This window comes from Rhinopithecus bieti, unplaced genomic scaffold (assembly GCF_001698545.2).
Source record: "Rhinopithecus bieti isolate Rb0 unplaced genomic scaffold, ASM169854v2 scaffold_16097, whole genome shotgun sequence".
Classification (NCBI taxonomy): domain Eukaryota; kingdom Metazoa; phylum Chordata; class Mammalia; order Primates; family Cercopithecidae; genus Rhinopithecus; species Rhinopithecus bieti.
In genome coordinates, this window is record NW_016808851.1 from 878,266 (window position 1) to 897,767 (window position 19,502).

The window sequence follows — 19,502 nt, forward strand, 5'->3', positions numbered from 1 at the left end:
TTTTTTTTTTTTTTTTTTTTGGTAGCTACAAATAATGATAGGATTTACACTATAGAAAAAACAGCAATGGGAGGTTGCAAATAGGTCTGGAAAGATATTTCAGTATGCAGCAGGACTTCATCATGGCCATCTGTCTACCTCTCTCTGTTTTAGAAGCACTTTGGCATATGAGAATATTGTCAATGTAATTTGGAAACTGTGCAATTTCAAAAATAAATATTTAACAAGGCAACAGAAAATTAAGTTTTTCTGCTACATTATTACCGTAAAAAGGCCTCTTATAAGGACTTTTCTAATTGTTATACCAAAAGGTAATATAAGGAACTAATTTTAGTGTTATATTTATACCAAATTGCTTTTCCATTATTATGACTTTTTTAGGTTTCACCACATTTATACATATCCACATGAAGTCAATAAATGACATCACTATGAAGTAAATAAAGACAATTGATTTCTTTATTTTTCTTTCTTTCTTTTTTTCTTTGAGATGGAGTCTCACTCTGTTGCCCAGGCTAAAGGGCAGTGGCACGATCTCAGCTCACTTCAACCTCCACCTCCTGGGTTCAAGCGATTCTCCTGCCTCAGCCTCCCAAGTAGCTGGGACTACAGGGACGTGCCACCATGCCCAGCAAATTTTTGTATTTTTAGTAGAGACGAGGTTTCACCATGTTGGCCAGGATGGTCTCGATCACTTGACCTTGTGATCTGCCCAGGCTGAAGTGCAGTGGTGCAATGTCGGCTCACTACAACCTCCACCTCCCAGGTTCAAGCGATTGTCCTGCCTCAACCTCCCGAGTAGCTGGTATTACAGGTGTGTGCCACCATGCCCAGCTAATTTTTGTATTTTCATAGAGACAGGGTTTTAGGCTGGTCTCGAACTCCTGACCTCAGGTGATCCACCTTCTTCAGCCTCCCAAAGTGCTGGGATGCAAGGGTGAGCCTAAGACAACTGATTTCGGTAATGATTGTCAGAGTGTAGGAAAAGATGGGCGTCCAGTTGTTTTAAGAACTTTAACGTATTAATACTAATTCTATTTCTAAATATCTTGTTCATAAATGTGCTTTTGCTTAAAGTCTTTAGGGGAAAACCAAACAAATATTCCTAATTGTCTTCAAGCAAAGATGTATTTCTCTTTCTACTCATCATTTCTATTTTTTGACAGAATTCCTGTTCCAAGTTTCTTTTTCTGGGGAGAGCTGCTACCTCCTGCCCCTTCCTAGGCCTGGCTGGCCCATCGCCCCACTATGAGAAAGCTCTCAGCTCTCCCCGTTTCAGGAGGAAGTAGGAAAACAATAGAGGGGACTGAATAGGCGCATGTATCATCTGTCACAGCTTAACAAGAGGCCATTCCTGACATTTTTTACCAATGGTTTATGTACTGCAAGTATTATAGATGGTAAATGAGGCTGAAACCACCCAATTTTATTCTTTTACTCAGACATCTCAGAGCCATTAACAGAGTTCCACACATTGAGATCAACCTCTATATCATATCTTTCTTCCCCCTTTGTCCTTTGTCTTCCCCTTTTTCTTTTTCCTTTTTTTTTGGAGTCTCACTCTGTCATCCAGGCTGGAGTACAGTGGCACAATCTCAGCTAACTTCAACCTCTGCCTCCTGGGTTCAAGCAATTCTCCTGCCTCAGTCTCCCAAGTAGCTGGGATTACAGGTGCCTGCCACCACGCCTGGCTAATTTTTTTCTTTCTTTTTTTTTTTTTTTTTTTTTTTGGTATTTTTAGTAGAGATGGGGTTTCGCCATGTTGGCCAGGCTGGTCTCAAGCTCCTGACCTCTGGTAACCTGCCTGCCTAGGCCTCCCAAAGTGCTGGGATTACAGGCATGAGCCACTGCTCCCGGCCCAACCCTCTCTTTTTCTTTCTTCCCTTTCCTTTCCCCTGCCCAAAGCTGTTGCCAGAAAGATTGTGTCCCATTCCTTCTACATTGGATTTTCAGTACATTTCTCTGTGGTGTGGGGTCTAGACTGTATGGACCCAGGGAAAACACTGTCCCCACAGTAAGAGCTTTTTTGTATCCAGCCTAATGCAGTGGCCAGAGACCACGATTCCCCAGATCCCGTTTCTTTGGCTGTACCTTCCTCCTCCGTAGATGTGCACAGGGAAAGAAGAGAAAAGAGATTCACTGGAAGATTGGACTTCTGATTCTTTTATCTATAGGCTACAGCAGGACATTTTACTATACCCTGTTCAGTGGCTTATTTGGAAGAAAGATAAAGGGCTTCTTTCATTTGGAATGTGTTCTTCTGTACTCACAGTATTTTGTAAATAATTCTTGTAGCACTTAAATAGTCAAACTCTGAACTTCTTTTACATATTTTTCTCCCTCATTCTCCTTTGGGCACCTACAAGAGGGATAAAGCCCATATCCTCATCATTTCTTTCTTTCTTTCTTTTTTTTTTTTTGAGACGAGGTTTTGTTCTTGCTGCCCAGGCTGGAGTGCAATGGTGCAATCTTAACTCACTGCAGCCTCTGCATCCTGGGTTCAAGCAATTCCCCTGCCTCAGCCCCCAAGTCGCTGGGATTACAGCTGCCTACCACCACACTTAGCTAATATTTTTGTATTTTTAGTAGAGATGGAGTTTCACCATGCTGGGCCAGGCTGGTCTGGAACTCTTGACTTCAGGTGATCCACCTGCTTCAGCCTCCCAAAATGTGGGGATTACAGACGTGAGCCACCGCGCCCGGCCCTGAACCAATGTCTTATCAGTCACGATGTTCTGAAAGAGCACTCTTTGTGCAAAGGACAGTGGCTGGAAAATCAAACCCCTATTTCTTCTTAGAGCTTGGGCCCTAGCAAGAACAAAACGAGCCAGTCTGAGCACATGGAAATCTACGATCTGGATTAACTAGGCCAAAAGTAGAACCGTCTCCTTTCACCACAAACCCCCAAAGATGCCTTTCAGCATTTCATCTTGGCTTGAAGAAGTCCAGTCCGGGGGGTACCAAACCTCAGAATAACCCTGCCCAGGCCTCTGCAGATGGGGCCCGCTGGAGCTGGCCCTGGCTTGGTTTTACCTCACTAGCCACCTAGGAAGGAAAATCAGAGAACAGAAACCAATGGGTCCTTCTCCCTGGAGGAAGCAGCCCTGCTGTCTCCATGCTACAGCCAAAAGGAAGAGGAGACAGATGGGTCCCCATGTACTCATTGACTTTAACTCACTCATGCCACAGTGGATGAGAAGCATCCTTCCTGGGAGCTGGAGAAACAGCAGCTTCCTCCTTAGGGTGGGAAGTGATGGGGAGAGAGGAGCCCTAGACTTCCTTCCACTGAAAGGCCACATGGCTGATCAGTCACTTCAACCGTGCTGTCACCCTGGACTCCCTCCTTTCTCTTATTCTCCACATCCCATTAAATACCTCTCCTCTCCACCTGACTCAGGGTTAGGAGTTGGTCTGCGCATACCTGTGCTGCTGCACGCATCACCTAACCAGCCTCCATAGCAGCTTTATAGCTTCTCCCCTATTTTCTTTTTCTTTCTTTCTTTCTTTTTTTTTTAAGACAGAGTTTAGCTCTTGTTGCCCAGGCTGGAGTGCAATGGTACAATCTCATCTCGCTGCAACCTTTGCCTCCCGGGTTCAAGTAGTTCTCCTGCCTCAGCCTCCCGAGTAGCTGAGATTACGGGCGCCTGCCACCAACGCCGCTAAATTTTGTATTTTTAGTAGAGGTAGAGTTTCACCATGTTGCCCAGGCTGGTCTTGAACTCCTGACCTCAGGTGATCCACCTGCCTTTGCCTCGCAAAGTGCTGGGATTACAGGCATGAGCCACTGCACCTGGCCCTGTTTTCTTTATTGATGATGGAACCATCTTTAATCTCACCACGCCCTTCAGTGGTTACCACCTGCTATGTAGCATGGAAGATTCTGCATGACCTTTCCCCGCCCCCATTTAGCCTCATCTAGCAGTGCAGGCCCACCTTCAAGGGTCTATGTGTTCAGGCTCACGCCCCGTTCTGTCCAGCTGGTCTCAACCCTGACATCTGGATGGCCTGAAATCTAGCCCTTTTCAACTCCTTTTAGTGCCCTTTTTGTTACCCTGTGCCTTTGTTTACCCATTTCTGGCCTCCTGGATGTTGTCTCCTTCTTCCTTTCACTGTATTGAAACTTCATCCTTCAAGATTCAGCTCCACCCTCACCTTCCCTATGAAGCCTCTCCCCTCCCTGGAACTGACCACTTCTGCCTTTCCTGCCCTCTCTTGTGAACTGAATATTTATCAGTCTTGCTGCCAAAACACTGTATTCTATTTATTTGTTTACACTTGGCTCTTCAACTAGACAGGGAGCTTGCTGGGGGAAGGGATCATGTTTTATTCATTTTTTTTTTTTAATTCCTAACTTGTAAAACAGCACTTGGCACACATTCTTACATTCTCAAAATAAAAAGATGGGAGGAAGGTTTGTATAAATGAATGTTAATGTGCTTTTAAACTGTAAATTACTATACACATGTAAGTTATTCTAGTTTCAGAGGCATCCCAATGTAATACATGAAATTTGAAAGGCAAGTTTTTGGATAAACAGACTACTTTCTAGAAAAGGTAGAGGGGTTGGAGAAATGAAAAAAAAATTATTTCTCAGGGCTGGGCGCGGTGGCCCACACCTGTAATCTCAGCACTTTGGGAGGCCAAGGCAGGTGGATCACCTGAGGTCAGGAGTTTGAGACCAGCCTAGCCCACATGGCGAAACCCCGTCTCTACTAAACATACAAAAATTAGCTGGGCATGATGGCGCACACCTGTAATCCCAGCTACTCGAGGGGGTTGAGGCAGGAGAATAGCTTGAACTTGGGAGGTGGAGGTCGTAGCGAGCCAAGATTGTGCCACTGCATTCCAGTTTGGGCGACAGAGCGAGACTCTGTCTCACAAAAAAAAAGTAATGTGATATCAGAGAAAGAAGGGAAGTGGAGGAGCCATAAACTAACCTATTTCTGGGCATCTCATAGAAATAAGGTAAACTCCCAAGGGCGCTGAATTTGCCTTCTGTCTCAGTTCTTCTTTCTATAGCATGTCCCTGCTGAATGGTTATGTAGATCAGAGCTTCTCAAACCATCCATGGTGAGGGGCAAGTGTGTGTGTTTTCTTTCCATCAATCACACACTGATTCTTTTGCAAAATACAATTTAAAAAAGAATGCCAGAAAAGTTAGAAGAAGAATAAGATGTACAAAGTACAAGCACAAATTTATTATTAGGTTAATATTAAATCATTCTGTAAACTACTGTAAAACGTTTCTGCATGCTTACTTGATGTCTGTACTTATCTCCTTCTAGATCAGCAGCAAACAGTTTGCAAATTGGCTCCTGCCCACTTCCCATACTTTGAATAGGACCAAGTCAGATCTACTTGGATATCTACTTGGATATTTTCAATAACAGATATTACAAGGAATGAAAAAGTTAATTAGAGGAGGATGCTCGGGCGCAAATCTTATAATGATAGAGATCTTAAGGACATAAACTGATTAGAAAATAAATAGGAGAAATTTTAGATCACAGAAAATCATTCAAATGGTGAAAAGTCCTTTTTTGTGTGTACTCTCTGCTCCTTCCCTCACCAAAGTAAATTCTTTGATCCTCTTGGAGAATAATTGTTTTCACTGCAAAAGTTTTAAATTGATCCTTCATAGTTGTTAGCAGTAGGGTAGCCATAGGTGCTGACATCAAGCCAATAAAATTAATAAGCAGCATGACAGGCTCTAATAAATTTCGTTGGTGTCCTTACTCTGTCATTTCGGGCGCAGAATGAACTGTTATTATCACCAAGCTTCAAACCACTCATTTTGGCTACAGATGATTACAGCTGCGAATACAGGGCATGCTGCCATAGTTTTCAGGAACTAGTCTTGGGTTAAAGTATTATATTTAAAAGATGTGCTTGTGATCAGTGGGGGGAACTAGTTATGACCATACAACTTTGATCTGTTTTCTAGAGTCATCTACAAAAATGTGGACTCCTCACGATCTGTTTTCTCAATAATTTCTGAAAACAAGCAACTTTTAAAATTTAGTTTCTCTGTCATGGACTCTGAGGTTTTTGAACCTCTTTGAGCTGGCGATGGGCCATCAGTTGTTGGATGCAGGCCACGGTTCTTTGTCTGTAACCCCAGATGAAATTCTTTAAGCCCCTTAACTCAATCTTTCTCTCACATGAAGAATTTAGTATCAGGTTTCTGCAAATGAGCAAGCTTAACACTTGAAGTAAGAGAAAGGATTGTTCATTCTCTCTTTCAGCCCCACTGCGGAGCCTCTGAATTCAGCCAGGTGAATGTGGCTTGCATCCGCCACCTCTGCCCCACCCCTCATCCTGCCATGCTGGTGTGGCTCATGCCTATCTACATCCTTCTGTTTTACCTTCTTAATTTTGTGTACAATATGCCCTCCAAAATGTCCAGCAAACTCTTAAGCTGCTATTAAATACAAACAGTCACTGCACATTGAGTATTAGTCCATCCTTTTGGACCATGTGTAATTTAACAGAAATATCGATGAATATATTTATTTTGAGGGAGTGTATGGTTTATATGTTGTTCAAAATGTACCATTCTTTCAATTCTGGCCTCCATTTGTTTTTCTTTTTGCGTCTTTTTTGGGCCTGTCCTATGCAGGTACTCAAGCTCTTATGATTGTTCCATTTATAACAGTAAGGAGACGGCCAGGCGTGGTGACTCATGCCTGTAATCCCAGCACTTTGGGAGGCCGAGGTGGGCGGATCAAGAGGTCAAGAGATCGAGACCATCCTAGCCAACAAGATGAAACCCTGTTGCTATCAAAAACACAAAAATTAGCCGGGCATGGTGGTGCGTGCCTGTAGTACCAGCTACTTGGGAGGCTGAGGCAGGAGAATTGTTCGAACCCAGGAGGCAGAGGTTGCAGTGAGCCAAGATTGTGCCACTGCACTCCAGCCTGGCAACAGAGAGAGATTCTGTCTCAAAAACAAAAACAAAAAAACAGTAAGGAGAACAGGCCAAGCTATTTGGGGATTTTATTGCCAACTACTTTTAAATCTTTTGAATCTACTTTCTTATTGAGGTGACTACTTTCTTTTTTTTTTTTTTTTTTTTTTTTTTTTGAGACAGAGTCTTGCTCTTGCTCTGTCGCCCAGGCTGGAGTGCAGTGGTGCAATCTCGGCTCACTGCAAGCTCCGCCTCCCGGGTTCACGCCATTCTCCTGCCTCAGCTTCCCGAGTATCTGGGACTACAGGCGCCCGCCACCACGCCCGGCTAGTTTTTTGTATTTTTTAGTAGAGACGGGGTTTCACCGTGTTAGGCAGGATGGTCTCGATCTCCTGACCTCGTGATCCGCCCGTCTTGGCCTCCCAAAGTGCTGGGATTAGAGGTTTGAGCCACCGCCCCCGGCCGGTGACTACTTTCTTAAGAAGAAAAGTTGTTACCACAGAGCTTGTTTTGAAAAAAAGTTTATGAACATTGGTTTATGCCTGACAGTGATTTTAGTATGAAAGAACTGGAATGAAACCTAATTTGATGCAAACTGTGAAATGTGCTGTTTGAGAAAGTTAATGATGCCTATTTTGCATTGGAGGAACCTAAAGAACATGAGAGAATGAAGGTGGATTAATAAAAGGTATAAGAAACAATTATCTAATTGTTCTTATATTTCAGCTTCTCCTTTCTCTAGCTGCATCTAAACACAACAGTGTTTGCTGTTGGACATTGGAATGCGGCTGCGGTGCTGGGATTTTCCTGGTCTGCTTGACTTTCCACAGAGTTACTTCCTCTAAATGCCGCAGACCGCCATGTTGCATTTGGGAGGGAGCCATACTTCATCGTTCAGCCTAGGGCGAGGACTATATTTATTTTTTACTTTACGTTATTTCAGCTGTTTTTTCTTTATTGTGTTCCTGCCTCCTACAGAATCATTTTTCAAGTCTTGCTAGGAAAGGGGAACACTCAGTTATGAACTCTTTAGCACACACGGGGCAGAAAGCAGCCTTCATCTTTCTCAGCAGTTCAAATTGCTTCTAAGCCATGTCAGTTTAACCCACTGTGGGTCTGAATCCACAGCAGATCTGCCTGGGAGCTGTTTCTGTGTTAAAACATATAAAATAAATTGAGAGTTTTTCGTGGCTCATTAACACAGCATAGCAGAGAGCATAAGTAAATTATATGCTTATTTTTTTCACTTAAAAAAATAAGTTGGTATTTGAAAAAGAATTTGGTTCTATAGTTTAACAACAGATAGTTTTGTGACTTAAAGGTTATGTTTAAAACAATTCTGTCAGTTCAGAATTTTTATTTCTGGCTTTTCACTATATGAATTTTAGAGTATGTTTTTATCACACCAATCAGTCAAAGAAACAGCGGACAATGTGGTTATAGCAAAACTGACGTTATGGGCACTGTGGTCCCTGTAGGCCCATCTAGGGAAGCTCTAATATATTTAGGGGGTAGATAGAATGTATACCATACTCTTTCTCTTTGCTAAAACTCTTCGTTCTATAAATAGGTGAGTATTAGGGCCAGTAATAAGAGAGCAACTGTGTACTCTCAGAGTTAATGAGCACATTAGTATAATAATTACTTGAAACAGATATGAAAGATTCACTGGGCATAATTAAAGGTGACTTAGAAAGGACATGAGTGTTTAAGGCATCCTTCTCATTGATCTCACAGGATTACTTTGACTGCATCAGGGACCAAACAAAACTTCCCCTGGGGACCGAAGAAAGATCAGCCCTTTTTGGAAACATACAGGATATCTACCACTTCAATAGGTAAGTTAATATTCAAAAGATCATTCTCCCATAGAAACATTATGAACATTTCTCAAATGAATGCAGCCTGAGAAACTTTACCTGTAAGCCCTGACTCATCTTTATACATTTTTGTGGGCTATTGTGTCATGAAGCTTTCTACTTAGAAGTATCCTTATTTCCTTATGAGTCTCACATATATTCCATATTCTCTTACTCTCCATCCTCCTGGCTCAGAGAAGAAACCTATTTGCCCTGGTGGGACAATGACATCTTTTCTTCCACAACATGACATGAACAGGACATCCAAGAATATGTACTTGCTTAGTCTCCAGGATCCCCAGCTACACTGGAATTTCTATAACTTTTCTTCTACCTGGGGAGTGGGCTGGACACAGTAAACATACAATACATAGTTCAAGTCATAACATACTAATTCAATTGAATTGATAATTTCAAATAATCAGTTTAATTAAAAATGTAAGTATGTAGCAGACACTGGACTAGAAAATTTAAATAGTAAATAAGACAGAGAGTGAATAAATAAGTCATTATATTAATGCTGCTTGAAAGAAAAGTTAGGGCCAGACATGGTGGCTGACACCTGTAATCCCAGCACTTTGGTAGGCCAAGGTGGAAAGATCACTTGAGGTTAGGAGTTCGAGACCAGCCTGGCCAATATGGTGAAACCCCATCTCTACTAAAAATATAAAAATTAGCCAGGTATGGTGGTACACACCTGTAATCCCAGCTACTCAGGAGGCTGAGACAGGAGAATTGCTTGAACCCAGGAGGTGGAAGTTGCAGTGAGCCAAGATTGCACCACTGCAATCTGTCCAGCCAGGGTGACAGAGCAAGATTTCATCTCAAAAAAAAAAAAAAAAAGGAAAGACAAGTTAGTAGTCTGGTTAAGAGCACAGAAGCTAGTGTACAACATACATGACTTTGCATCCCAGCAAAGCCCCCTGTATGTGTTGGGTGAATCTTTAAAGGGAATGAAATTAACCCCTGTATCTCAACTCCTTCTTCTCGCTGAGGCTCCCTGAGTATCCACATATACCTTACCTTCTCCACTTGTCCTTTTCCTCATGGCACTCATCAATTTCTAACATACTAATGATCAACTTTTATACTATGCCTCTTGTTTCTTTCCTCTCCACCCTGACTCACAAAACACTTGCTCCACAAGGACAGGAGTGTGTTTTGTTACTGTCTAAGTGTCTAAAATGGTGCCTGGCCCATAGGAGGCATCCAAACTTGTATTGAGGGAAGGAATGGAAATAATAGGAAAATCTCCCTCATATGGTTACGGTGAAGCTCCTGTGAACTGATAAACCTAAAGTGCCAGCACAGAGGAAGTACCAAAATATAAGCCCATGATGTTCTTGACTTTGCGATAGTGAAATCCCATTATAAAGTTCTGCAGTGCCCTGTCATTTTATGACTCAGCTGTAAACACAAGCTCAGTCCTACCCATCTTGGCTTACTAAAATTGGTAAATGTGAGCTCCTTGAGGGCAGGATTCACATCTCCTTTGCCACCCTTGAATCCCAACACCTAGCACAAGCCTGACCTGTGGGAGACAAGTTCCTTGACTTGAAATACCTTATCCTTTAATTCTGAAAGCCTAGGATGTAGGAAGTGTCAGTGTTACCACAGAACTTTTTTCATTTGACACAGACTTTGAAAAACAGTTTGTGTATTTTGTATCAGTATTTCTCAACCTGGGCTACCCACTGGAATCACCTGGGAAACTGGATCCTACCTTCAGAAATTCTGACTCGTTGGTCAAGGTGGGGCCAGAACATCAGAATTTTTCAAAGGTCCTCAGGTGTTTGGAATGTGCAGCCATGGTTGAGATACACAGTCTAGATAAATAAACAAAATAAAAAGAAAATAGAGAGAGGGCGTAGAAACTGAATTGGAGAATCCAGAGTCTACATGTTCATTAGTAATGTGCTGGTGTGAAAGCCAGCCCTCATTGTGCAATCACTGATGATAAAATCCTGTGAGCCCCTGCATAGTTTCTCCTTCCAGAGCCTGCTAATGGCCCTGTAACCCAGAAGGAAGCAAGAGGGCTAGATCCTGGGAGGCCCCTGGCCTAGGTCTTCTGTGGTTTGGCTGTGAGTTGATGGTAAGGCATATTTATAGAGTGCTTGCTCCATACCAGAGGCCATAGAGCTTTAGGTGCATTTTCATTTCATATGCATTATCTGAGCCTCTCTGACTCCAAACCCCAGGCATTCAGCCACGTGCCCTCTTGCCAGAGTGGAGCCTTGCTTCTCTGGTTCATGAAGTGTGGCTTACTCCAGGAGGGGCTCTTAATCCCTGGAGTTTAAATCTTTCTGTGTCTCCTAATTTAAAGAAAGATAAGAATGAGGCTGGACATGGTAGCTTACACCTGTAATCCCAGCACTTTGGGAGGCCGAGGTGGGCAGATCACAGGCTGGCCAGCATGGCAAAACCCTATCTCTACTAAAAATACAAAAAAAATTAGCCAGGCATCGTGGCACATGCCTGTAATCCCAGCTACTTGGGAGGCCAAGGCAGGAGAATCACTTGAACCCAGGAGATGGAGGTTGCAGTGAGCCGAGATCATGCCACTATACTCCAGCCTGGATGACAGAGTGAGACTCCATCTCGAATGAATGAATGAATGAATGAACGAACGAATGAGTTAGCAAGAAGTGATCTTTGCAGTGGACCCCAATCTGTAGAAGTTAGGTGACTGAGATTTACATTCCTGAATCACGTCTCTGTTCTTTTCCCTCTCTCTCTTTTTTCTTTTTTCCCTGAGGCACAGTTTCACTGTATCACCCAGGCTGGAGTGCAGTGGTGCGATCTCGGCTCATTGCAACCTCTGCCTCCCGGGTTCAACCAATCGATAGGTGTGTCGATTTCAAAGATACACCTATCTGGCAAATCTGTGGTTGGGGCTTGAAATAAAAACTTTCAGCTTCTGTTAGTTCAGGTCCAGGTTTTTCAAAATAATATAATAATACTGTGACCAACTAGGCAAGACTTAAATCTAAAATTAAAGAGGGCATAAAGAAATGATATTATGCTGGCCTGAAAAATTCAACTGACTAGGTTTCTTTTTTCAGTGAAGATTTCCAAAAGACAGAAAAGCACAGAAAGACATTCTGTCAGAGAGTCGGGCGTGGCTCATGGGAGTCTGTCATATTACTCCTTTCTTTGTGCCTTATTTGCTTTAAAATTTGTTTGAAGCATAAAGACATTATAAACAATATTGAATCCAGTTATATCCCCTTCCCTAGTCACATTCTGCTCCGTGAGGAACGGCACACTGATGTGTTGGTAAACCAGTTCTCCAGCGTGGGGAAAGGGGAGGGAGGATCTGGAATTTATAATGTTTTTTGATTTTTGTGGTATAAACATTCCCATCACAGCAGATTTCAAGTTACTAACACAACATCACTGAACATGGAATTAAGAAGAGATGTGCAGAATTGGCTCAGGGAAGCCAGAGTAATCTGGCTTAGTACACAACTATGCTGGAACTGCCATCCAAAACTTGGCGTTTCCTTCCCAAGCATGGTTTTGTTGCCATTACTGTATATACGAGTATTTATTTAAAATGTGTAACATGCTGTGGGAGGCCCAGGTGAGAGGACTGCTTGAGCCAAGGAGTGTGAGACCAGCCTGGGCAACATGGCAAAATCCCATCTCTACAAAAAATCAAAAAGTTAGCAGGACATGGTTGCACATGCCTGTGGTCCTACTACACAGGAGACTGAGGCAGGAGGATCACTTGAGCCCAGAAGTTTGAGACAGCAGTGAGCTATGATGGCACCACTGCTCTCCAGCCTGGATAACAGAGCAAGACCCTGTCTCAAAAAAATAAAAGAAGTGTCACATGCACCTATTTCAAACATGGCATACATGGTGTCAACTTATAGGTGATTTTCACTCAACATTGTTTTTGGGATTTATAGCTCTAGTTCATTTAACAGCTATGTATTATCCATTGGTGATGATCTATTTCTGCATTTTGCCAATTGCGTTAAAATTGAGCATCTTTTCCTGTTGGCCAATTTTATTTCTTCTGTAGTTTTCTGGCTCATATCCATTGCCCATTGTTCTATTGGGATATTTCTTTTTCTTATTGTTATATAGGAGTTCTTGATGAATTTTGGCTAGTGATCTTTGCAGATTATGTGAGATGTAAATATCTCCTACCATGAGACATGCCTTTTAACTTTAAATATGGTTTATTTGAAAATAAGTTGTATAATGTGTAAGTTCGACTACACTAAGTATACTTTTTATAGTATGTAGGTTTTATGTTGTGTGTGTGTGTTTTTTTTTTTTTAAGTCCTTTCAATCTCAGGGCATAATATACTCTATTTTTTTCTAAAAGTCTTAAAATTTTGTCTTTCACGTTTGTCCTTAATGTGCCTAACACTGATGGAGGCATGGTGTATGGTAGGAAATCTAAACTCTTATTTCCATATGGCTAGCCACTGATTTGAAAAATACTTCTCTCAGCTGGGTGCAGTGGCTCACGTCTGTAATCCCTGTACTTTGGGAGGCCAAGGCAGGTGGATCACCTGAGGTTAGGAGTTTGAGACCAGCCTGGGTAATACAGCGAAACCCTGTCTCTACCAAAAATACAAAAATTAGCCAGGTGTGGCGGCAAGCGCCTATAATCCCAGCTACTCAGGAGGCTGAGGCAGGAGAATTGCTTAAGCCTGGGAGACAGAGGCTGCAGTGAGCCAAAATTTTGCCACTGCACTCCAGCTTGGGCGACAGAGCGAGACTCCATCTCAAAAAATAAAAATAAAAAGACTTACATGGATGTGTGGGTCTGTGTTCTCTTTCACTGGCCCACCCATTCTTGTCCCATACCACACTATTTTGATGATCAAGCCCACATATGTTGCTCTTCTTCAACACTGGCTTAGCTTTTCTTGACTCTGCACTGTCAAGGAATATTTTTTTAAATTTGTTATTTCTTTGAACTACTCTATTGGGATTTTTTTTTTCTTTTTTCTTTTTTTCTGAGACGGAGTCTCACTCTCTCGCCCAGGCTGGAGTGCAGTGGCTGGATCTCAGCTCACTGCAAGCTCCGCCTCCTGGGTTTACGCTATTCTCCTGCCTCAGCCTCCTGAGTAGCTGGGACTACAGGTGCCTGCCACCTCTTCCGGCTAGTTTTTTTTTTTTTTTTTTTTTGTATTTTTTAGTAGAGACGGGGTTTCACCGTGTTAGCCAGGATGGTCTCTATCTCCTGACCTCGTGATCCGCCCATCTCGGCCTCCCAAAGTGCTGGGATTACAGGCTTGATCCACTGCACCCGGCCTCTATTGGGATTTTCATTGAAATTGCATTAAATTTTATAGATTAATTGACAGAATCAATATCTTTACATTACTGTCATTCCATCCATAAACATATGTCTTCAAGCAAGCCTTTAAAATTTTCTTTAATGTGTTATAATTTCTCCATCACATTCATACATGTAACTTTTATGTTTTTTTTAATACATGTGACTTTTAAAACTTTCTTCCTAAATGCTTATAGCTTTTGATGTTATTTGGACTAGAACATTTTTTCTATTGTTTAAATTGGCTATTATTCTCATCTAGCAATGCTTTTGATTTTTATATGTCAAAACTGTAACAAACTTTCTCAACTTTCCTGTTCTAAGAGTGGTTCATAGATCTCTTGGATTTCTGTGTAGACAATGATGTCTGAAAACGAGGAAGCTTTTTTGTCACCTTTTACAATTCTTCTACCCTTTATTGTCTTTTTCATGTCTTATTGCTTTGGGCAAGTCTTCCTATACAACATTGTTCAGATGTTGGCATCCTTATCTTCTTTCTGGCATTAGCAGGAATGTTTTGCCATTAAGTGTGATGTTTGTTATGGATTTAGACAAACACTTTTCCTATTTTGCTAAGATTTTATTGTGAATATTGAATTTTATTCAATGCTTAGTATGCCTTTAATAAAGTTAGCATATGATTTTACTCTTTCTATTCATAATGTAAATATTAATAGGGGATCTGATTTGAACCATATGTAACATTACTAGAATAAACCTACCCAGTCACGATGTTTTGTATATTTAGGCACTGATTAGTTTGATTTTTTTTGAGACAGTCTCACTCTGTCATCCAGGCTGGAGCGCAGTGGCACAATCTTGGGTCACTGCAGCCTCCATCTCCCGGGTTAAGTGATTCTCCTGCCTCAGCATCCCAAGTAGCTGGGGCTACAGAGGCGCATGCCACCATGCCCAGCTGATTTTTGTGTTTTTGTAGAGACGGGATTTCACCGTGTTGGCCAGGTTGGTCACGAACTCCTTGATCCACCTACCTCAGCCTCCCAAAGTGCTGGGATGGGAGCCACTGTGCCCAGCCCAATTTATTTATATTTTTTAAATAATTTTTTCAGGCATGTTCATAAATGACAATAGTATGTAATTTCTTTCCTTGTCCTATCTTTGGTCAGTATTGGTATATGACCAGATTTAAATTGCTATTTCACAAAATCTTCCATCATGAAATGTTTTGGGATACAATTGAAAATTTATTTTTGTGTACTTTTTGATACCTAAATATCTCTTTCTCTTACCATCCCTATGATAACCTAGAAATTTAAGTCTCTGGTTTGGTGTCTGGAATAAATAACCACAAGGTCAGGAAACTGGGTTAGTCAAAAGAAACCACTTTCCTCATTTGAGTCAGCCCCTAAAATCCAAAACGTGTTTTACTGCAAACCAAAAAAGAAATGCCAAGTTTTAAAAGAAAGTACCCCTCTCTTGGAATACAGAAAAGTTACCTAAATGGTAATTTGAGCCTTTCTTTAAGAATGAAGACTGAGGAAATAAAGATCATTCCTCCTTATTGAATGTCTGATTTTAGACATTCAGTTGTTTCTTAGGAGATTAAAATCATCTAAGCTCTCTCCTTCCCTCAGATCAGAGTAAAACCTTCCTTTTTCCTTCAACTCTTTTCTTTATTCAGTATACCTATGTTGAGTCATTACTCTGCATGAAACCCTGGACTAGTGTAATAGTGTAAGGATGAATGACACCATTGTACAACAGAGGCAATAAGCCACATAATCAAGGAAGGAACAGAATGCTTTGAGAATGCTGAGGAATGTGCAATTAATTTTGTCTGAGGGGGACTTTACAGAGCAACTAACACATGTCTGAAGACAAAAGAAATTCTTTGGGCCACGCTTTTGCTTCCCCTTGCAATGTAATTTAGGGAGTGAAATCATGGGATTCGTACAACAGCAAGGCAAAAGAAGGTGGAATCATTTTCTTTTTTAGTGCATTTTCATACCACCAAAATGTCTGACTTCTGCACAATGGCAGAGATATTTTTGCCCACACTTTTTTCAACTGGACTTTTCCAGAACAGTGCCTGGAAAGTATGAGTGAAATTATTGGAGTAATTTCTCTTCCATGCATATGTGTCTCTGTGGATGCAGTGGGTTAAAATGCCAGCTGATTAGGCAATGGGAAAAGGAAGTGCTGCTCAGACCGGAAGGGGAGGGGCCACATCCTTGAATCTCTCTCAGTGTAAAGCAATAGAAGATTCAAGGTCATAATACAATTCCTCCCTCAAAGTTCACATCAGGGGTCAGAAAAGCTTCACATGGGATATATTCTGTAAAAGAGAACAGTGTTTGCTCTCATTTCCCACCCAACTAAGGGACCTGAGCTCAAGTAGGAAATTTTGTACTTGTTTTAACAGTCCTACTCAAAAAGGAGAAAATATTTAAAATAATTACTCAAGGAAAAGAGAAAACATCCAAATCCTGAAGGCAAGATGACTCGTTGAATACAAAACACAATCTGTGAGTTATTTCTTACTCCTAGTGCACATGTGGGGTTGCACATTAGCCACACTGATGCAATCCTGGTGCACATGTCCAGCTGCAGATTACTTACGCTGATGCAGTCCTGGTGCACATGTGCAGTTGTACATTACTCACACTGATGCAATCCTGGTGCACATGTGCAGTTGCACATTACTCACGCTGATGCAGTCCTGGTGCACATATGCAGTTGCAGATTACTCACACTGATGCAGTCCTGGTGCACATGTGAAGTTGCACATTAGCCACACTGATGCAATCCTAGTGCACATGACTGATTGAATGAGAAATCCATAGTCTCCACCCCCTGAGACTGTAACTGTAGAATTGTCCCGTGTCTGGTATTTAGGAGTGTCTTCAGTAGCTGATGCACTGCATTCCGGGCCCCCAGTGTGCTCCCATAGTACTTTGTGTGTTTGCATATCTTTTATAGCGAGATGTCTTCCTCTATCCCGCCACACTCTCTGTTGCCCACCAAATTCCAGCCACTGTGGGTTCCTTTGTGTACCTCACAGGAGAACCCACCAAACTCATTCTATCCTGGTTTGCAATCACATTCTTTTTTTTTGAGACGGAGTCTCTCTCTGTTGCCCAGGCTGGAGTGCAGTAGTACAATCTAGGCTCAGTGTATCCTCCGCCTCCCAGGTTCAAGCGCCCCTCCCTCCTCAGCCTCCCAAGTAGCTGGGATTACAGGCGCTTGCCACCATACCTGGTTAATTTTTGTATTTTTAGTAGAGAGGGGGCTTCACCATGTTGACCAGGTTGGTCTCAAACTCCTGGCCTCAGGTGATCCACCTACCTCGACCTCCCAAAGTGTTGGTACTATAGGCGTGAGCCACCGTACCCGGCCTGCAATCACATTCTTAAATGACTTTCTTTTCCAAGTCTTCCTGCACTCAAATATCACCTCTTCAGAGAACCTTCCCTGCCTGTCCTAACCTTCTTTCACCCTTGCCCAGCCTCAGTTGCTCTCTATCATACTACCCTCTGTTTCCTTCATATCACATAGTACAATGTGGTATTAGGTTGTCTATTCACACTTATTAGTACTTTTCGCCTGTGATCAGAACATAAACACATGGGACAGGGCCTTTGTCTACTTTCTTTACCCCTGTAACCTCCTTACCTGACATCCAGTCTTTTAGCAATTGCTTATTGAATAGCAAGCAAACAAAGTAGATAGGAACAGCTTCATGGGGATGATAGCCCCAGTGACAAGAGCATGAGAGAAAGCCATTACTTCCTCTTTACTAGTCCCATTTTTATTGTGTTTATCCTGTTTTAGAAAAGGGTTGTAAAGGAAAGTTGACCAGGTAACTCAAATAAGACCTGTCTGGTAGGCAGTACCATGTTGAAGATATGACAGTGTGGAGTCTGGCCCTCACCCTTGAGTGGAACAGCAAACAATTCTTTCAATAGATGTGTTTCTAGGAGAGTACAGGACTGGGATTCAGAAGGCCTGAATCTAACCATGGCTGTGGCCATGCATTATTAGCAGTGTGACCTAAGGTAAGCTACCTCCTTTAACAAGCCATGGTTTCCTCACCTTAAAATTAGGGGTCGGGGCCGGGCTCGGTGGCTCACAACTGTCATCTCAGCACTTTGGGAGGCTGAGGCAGGCAGATCACAAGGTCAGGAGATCGAGACCGTCCTGGCTAACACAGTGAAACCCTATCTCCACTAAAAATACAAAAAATTAGCCGGGCGTGGTGGTGGGCGCCTGCAGTCAGAGCTACTCAGGAGGCTGAGGCAGGAGAATGGCAAGAATCCAGGAGGCGGAGCTTGCAGTGAGCCAAGACTGGGCCACTGCATTCCAGTCTGGGTGACATAGCGAGACTCCGTCTCAAAAAAAAAAAAAAGAAAGAAATTAGGGGTCGGAACTGAAGGTATCTGAGTGCCCTCCCAGCTCTGTGGTTCTTGAGCAACGAGTGCCAGGCATTCATTCACAGGTGAGGTACACCTGGAGCCTGGCTGGGTCCCCTGAGACACTGCCTCCTACCAGCACGTCCCCTCGTGAGATGAAACTAAAGCTTGGAGGCAATCTGAACATTCAGTTTAAAACATAGGGGGTTAAAGATTGTCAAGAAGGTTTTGTTTTGGTTTTTTGAGACAGAGTCTTGTTTTGTTGTCTAGGCTGGAGTGCAATGGTGCGACCTCAGCTCACTGCAACCTCTGCCTCTTTGGTGAAGTGATTCTCCTGCCTCAGCCCCACGAGTAGCTGGGATTACAGGCATGCGCCACCATGCCCAGCTAACTGTTGTATTTTTAGTAGAGACAGGGTTTCACCATGTTGGTCAGGCTGGTCTCAAACTCCTGACCTCAGGTGATCCACCTGCCTCGGCCTCCCAAAGTGCTAAGATTACAGGTGTGAGCCACCACGCCTGGCCTGCCAAGAAGTGTTTCTGTTGTAGTATGAGAAATAACAAGACCGGGCGCGGTGGCTCACGCCTGTAATCTCAGCACTTTGGGAGGCTGAGGCCGGCAGATCACGAGGTCAGGAGATCAAGACCATTCTGGCTAACACGGTGAAACCCTGTCTCTACTAAAAATACAAAAAATTAGTCAGGTGTGGTGGCGGGTACCTGTAGTCCCAGCTACTCAGGAGGCTGAGGGAGAATTGCTTGAACCCGGGAGGTGGAGGTTGCAGTGAGCCGAGATCACACCAACCACTGCACACCAGCCTGGGCAACAGGAGGAGTCTGTCTCTAAAAAAAAAAAAAAAAGAAAGAAAGAAAGAACATGATAGAGTCTGCTCACAGTTCTTCCCTGCTAAGAGAGAGGACCTATGCTGAAAGACCAGGATACAATACATCCAGAGCACCCCATCCTCTACTAATGGAAAATACTGGCCCAAAATGTTTCTCTGGCTATTATTTTCTTTTATTTTATTTTATTTTATTTTATTTTACTTTTGAGACAGAGGCTCA

At 42.6% G+C, this 19,502-nt stretch overlaps 1 protein-coding gene across 9 annotated transcripts in view; it reads left to right on the forward strand.

Moving 5' to 3' along the window:
• PLEKHG1 (pleckstrin homology and RhoGEF domain containing G1) overlaps positions 1-19,502 on the forward strand; it is a 249,421-nt gene that overhangs the window by 166,818 nt on the left and 63,101 nt on the right. For all 9 annotated transcript variants that reach the window (XM_017887627.1, XM_017887628.1, XM_017887629.1 and 6 more), the window contains one exon: positions 8,645-8,745. In XM_017887627.1, the coding sequence (XP_017743116.1) occupies positions 8,645-8,745 (101 nt within the window). The remainder of the gene's footprint in view (positions 1-8,644; positions 8,746-19,502) is intronic.